This window comes from Dermacentor silvarum, chromosome 7 (assembly GCF_013339745.2).
Source record: "Dermacentor silvarum isolate Dsil-2018 chromosome 7, BIME_Dsil_1.4, whole genome shotgun sequence".
NCBI classification, from domain to species: Eukaryota; Metazoa; Arthropoda; class Arachnida; order Ixodida; family Ixodidae; genus Dermacentor; species Dermacentor silvarum.
In genome coordinates, this window is record NC_051160.1 from 27,079,941 (window position 1) to 27,083,398 (window position 3,458).

At 48.4% G+C, this 3,458-nt stretch overlaps 1 protein-coding gene across 1 annotated transcript; it reads left to right on the forward strand.

The window, feature by feature from the left end:
• The first annotated feature begins 1,513 nt into the window (after positions 1–1,513).
• On the forward strand, positions 1,514–3,434 carry LOC119457819 (DNA repair protein XRCC3). The gene has a single exon (XM_037719556.2). It carries the CDS (start codon positions 1,536–1,538, stop codon positions 2,442–2,444), a length of 909 nt encoding a protein of 302 aa, XP_037575484.2. The 5' UTR covers positions 1,514–1,535; the 3' UTR covers positions 2,445–3,434.
• Positions 3,435–3,458: the final 24 nt, after the last annotated feature.

Sequence of the window (3,458 nt, forward strand, 5' to 3'; positions counted from 1 at the left end):
TTGATCTGTGACATATTGTGGCCAAACTCTGCTCGTAGCAGGCTAGAACTATGAAATACGTCTTATTCCCAGCATTTTTATGTTCCTTGTTTGAAGTGGATGGATATGACTACGAAACAGTGATGTTTCACTTTTTATTTCCAAACTTTTTACGCATACTAATGCAGAAATTCTGTATTGTGTCGCACTAATTCTTCAATGTAACCCTTTCAAGTTAAGCCATGGCTTAGGTGCAGGCATAGCCTAGGTGCCTCAAAGAAATTAAGTGTGCACATGCAACGTACGTCTTCCCTTTAAAAAAAGTTGCCCTCCACATGTGATGTTTGTGATTGCCAGCGACAGTTGCTCTGAATGATGCATCAGCTTGTGGTTTCGGGAGCTCAGTACATTTCTTTTTCTTTCCTGCTGTTGGTATGTGAGGTCGAGATCCTTGCGCAAGAGCCAAGCTGGGCAGCGCAACTGTGTTGTAGGATCTTAGCTGAAGGACAAAGAAAGGTGGCATAGCACGTACAGCCTGGTCCACTGTTGTAGGGACCACATGATAGTGTAGAGCATATGTGCAAATTGCCTCATCTTGCAAGTGTACAATCGCCCGGCTTTGCAGCACGTGACTTGAGCGTGGTTGGTGGCCACCGCCACGTTTCTACACGTCTGCACTCTGCAGTTGATGTAACGTCAGCCGGCACTTGCAGCTCGAGCGGCCCAGAAATGTGGGAGCCTGCAGATTAGGGTGTCCCCTTTAACAGTGGACCGCACTGCACCGCCACATATGACATTGCAGCGGAAATAGATAATGCAAAGTGCATTTTGAAAAACAAACTTGCTTCTTTCGAATAAGAGTTTTTGTGAGGATTATTTTCGTCTGGTTCTTTGTGCATTAGCCTATTATCCGTCGCTGCTGAGCGGCTGATCTTGGCGGTAGCGGAGCTTCGTGTGGGAAAATAACACAAAGCGAATAGAAAAAGGAAGGAATCACTATAACATAGCGCAAACCACCTCGATTTATCAAACTTCAAAGGCATGAGGTGGGTGGGCAGTTAGGTCAGGAAGATTTACATGATTGTGCCCACACACTGCGAGAATTCTGATTGTAGGAATATCCACTGTAATTTATTTCTCTGTATGTCTAAACGTAGTTCCGCGCTAAGTATTAGGTTCAAATCTCCCGCTTCTTTAATTTCAACCTAGACGTACAGCATAACTCTAGCTTAACGCAAGACTAAAGTGATGGCTGCTGCCATCATGCAAAACTGCTGTTCAAAGCACACTGTTCTAATTATGCATGGTCGTTCCCCACCTGTGGACAGTTGTTTTTTCATTCACTTTAATTTCTGTTAATTTATCACTTTCTTTAATTGAATTAGTAAGTACAAGTGATTTCCCCTGTGTTGTCCTTGGTGTCATTGTTTGTTGGCTTCTTATGATATGTTCTAATTATAGTAATAAAAGTTACAAAAACATTATTTGCTAACAAAAACTTAATTTAGTTTATCAAGTTTTTTTTTTCTGACATTGTAAAGTGCGAAGTGCACCACATGTACCTCCGCCACACCGCGGCTCGCTCAGCGGCTCCGTACGCGCGTACTGCGGTCAAGACGACTTTCAAGTCGACCGATGCCATGGCGGGACCGTCCGAAGAAGCCGACGCCGTCGATCTGAAAATGACATTGCTGGAGTTTCGCCTGAGCGCCGGTCTCTCGAAGGGCGAAGCGAGTCGGAAGCTGGCGAGCGCGTGCCGGCGAGCAGCACCGATCGAACTCACGGCCAAGACACTTTCGGAGCCGCCGCGTCTGAGTCTGGGCTGTCCCGTGTTGGACGAATACCTCGACGGCGGCCCGAGCACTCGCGGCCTGATCGAGCTGTGCGGCGAAAGTGGCAGCGGCAAGACGCAGCTGTGCCTCCAAACGTCCCTCGCAGCCACTGCCGGAGGGGGCAACGACGACGCGCACGTTCTTTACATATGCACCGAGGAGCGCTTTCCCGAGAAGCGCCTGCGCCAGATGGACCCGAGCGCAGTACGCGGAGAACGCGTGCTCGTGGCACAGCTGGGAGAATGGCCCATGCTTATTCAGTGCCTCGAAGGCTCGCTGCCGGCGTTACGTCGAACGAGGCGCGTGACGCTTCTGGTGATCGACTCGGTCGCTGCGCTCCTGCGCGCGGACCCGGAGCGTGCCGAAGGCGTGAGGCGTCTGGGCGCCCTTCTAGACGGCCTCTGGCGATCGGGTATCGCTGTGCTGTGCGTCAACCAGGTGACGGACGTGCCCGGAGGTCGCACGGCGCCCAGCCTGGGGCCCGGCTGGGCGAACCTGGTCACCACACGCCTTGTGACGAGTCGGTCAAGGTCGGGAGTCCGCGCCCTGCGTGTCGCCTTCGCGCCTTCGATGTCGCCGAGAGAGGCGTGCCGGTTCGTTATCACTGCGGATGGCGTGCGAGGAGTGCGGTAGAAACGCGACGATTCGTTTGTACCGGTGTCGACCGCTACTGTGTTCAACGTCCCGTGAGCTAGGAAAGCGCGATGTGTGTGAGTCGTCATATGTGACCGCGCAGTAATGGTCATGGTTCGCCTCCTGTGTCTAATGTGGTGCTTGAAGTAGGTCGAAACCCCAAGCGTAAAACCGAAGTGAAAATATCTAGTGGACTACTGTAGTGCGAAACTAACTGTGATAAAGCTGTGAAGCGTGGTTTCTACTCTGCTCTGCATGCTAATGTGTTTGTAGGTAAGCATACCTCTGCATATATCCTTCGTGAGGCAGTGTACAAGGTAGTAACGAAAAAGCACAAGGATGATTATAGTGCGAAACCATTACACGGACACCATATCCTTGAAGAAGGTGGCAACAATTCGTGCATGGCCAAAATGCAGTGTTGTGTACCACATAGTGTAGTGTTGTGCCAAGACTATGTGTCTGCCTGGCTATCCACCACTGAAGGCACCGTGAAGAGGCAATACAGTTTAGCTGAAAATAAAAAAGCTGGCCATAAAAGCATCTTTAAATTCGTATTAAGCAACCGAGAAACACTGATGACTGCTTTTCAATGGATATTCATTCCTCACGAAGATCAATACAGTTATTTTGTCACAAATCAGCTGATATTGAATTTAATATACTGGAAAGTGCTGCACAAGTCATGTTTTAGATGGCTGGCCTGCTGAAACTGCCCATATCTGAAATAAGCAAGTCAAGATTAATTGAGCCATTACACCACCACCCTTAAAAGTACTCAATGTTTATGCCACATTTGGTATACCACAATGCTTGTAAATGTGTGAGATGTGTGCTCCTTGGTTAACATCCCAAGTATTGAACACTGTACTTTCGACTCTAGTTCTCGCAGCTTATTTATGCTTTTTACATCATTTGAAGTAACGTTTAAATGGCTATAAATGGAAAAGTAATAGTATAAGTATGCGACCAAATTAGCCAAATCCAAACAGCGGTTCACAGGAAAAGGAAAAT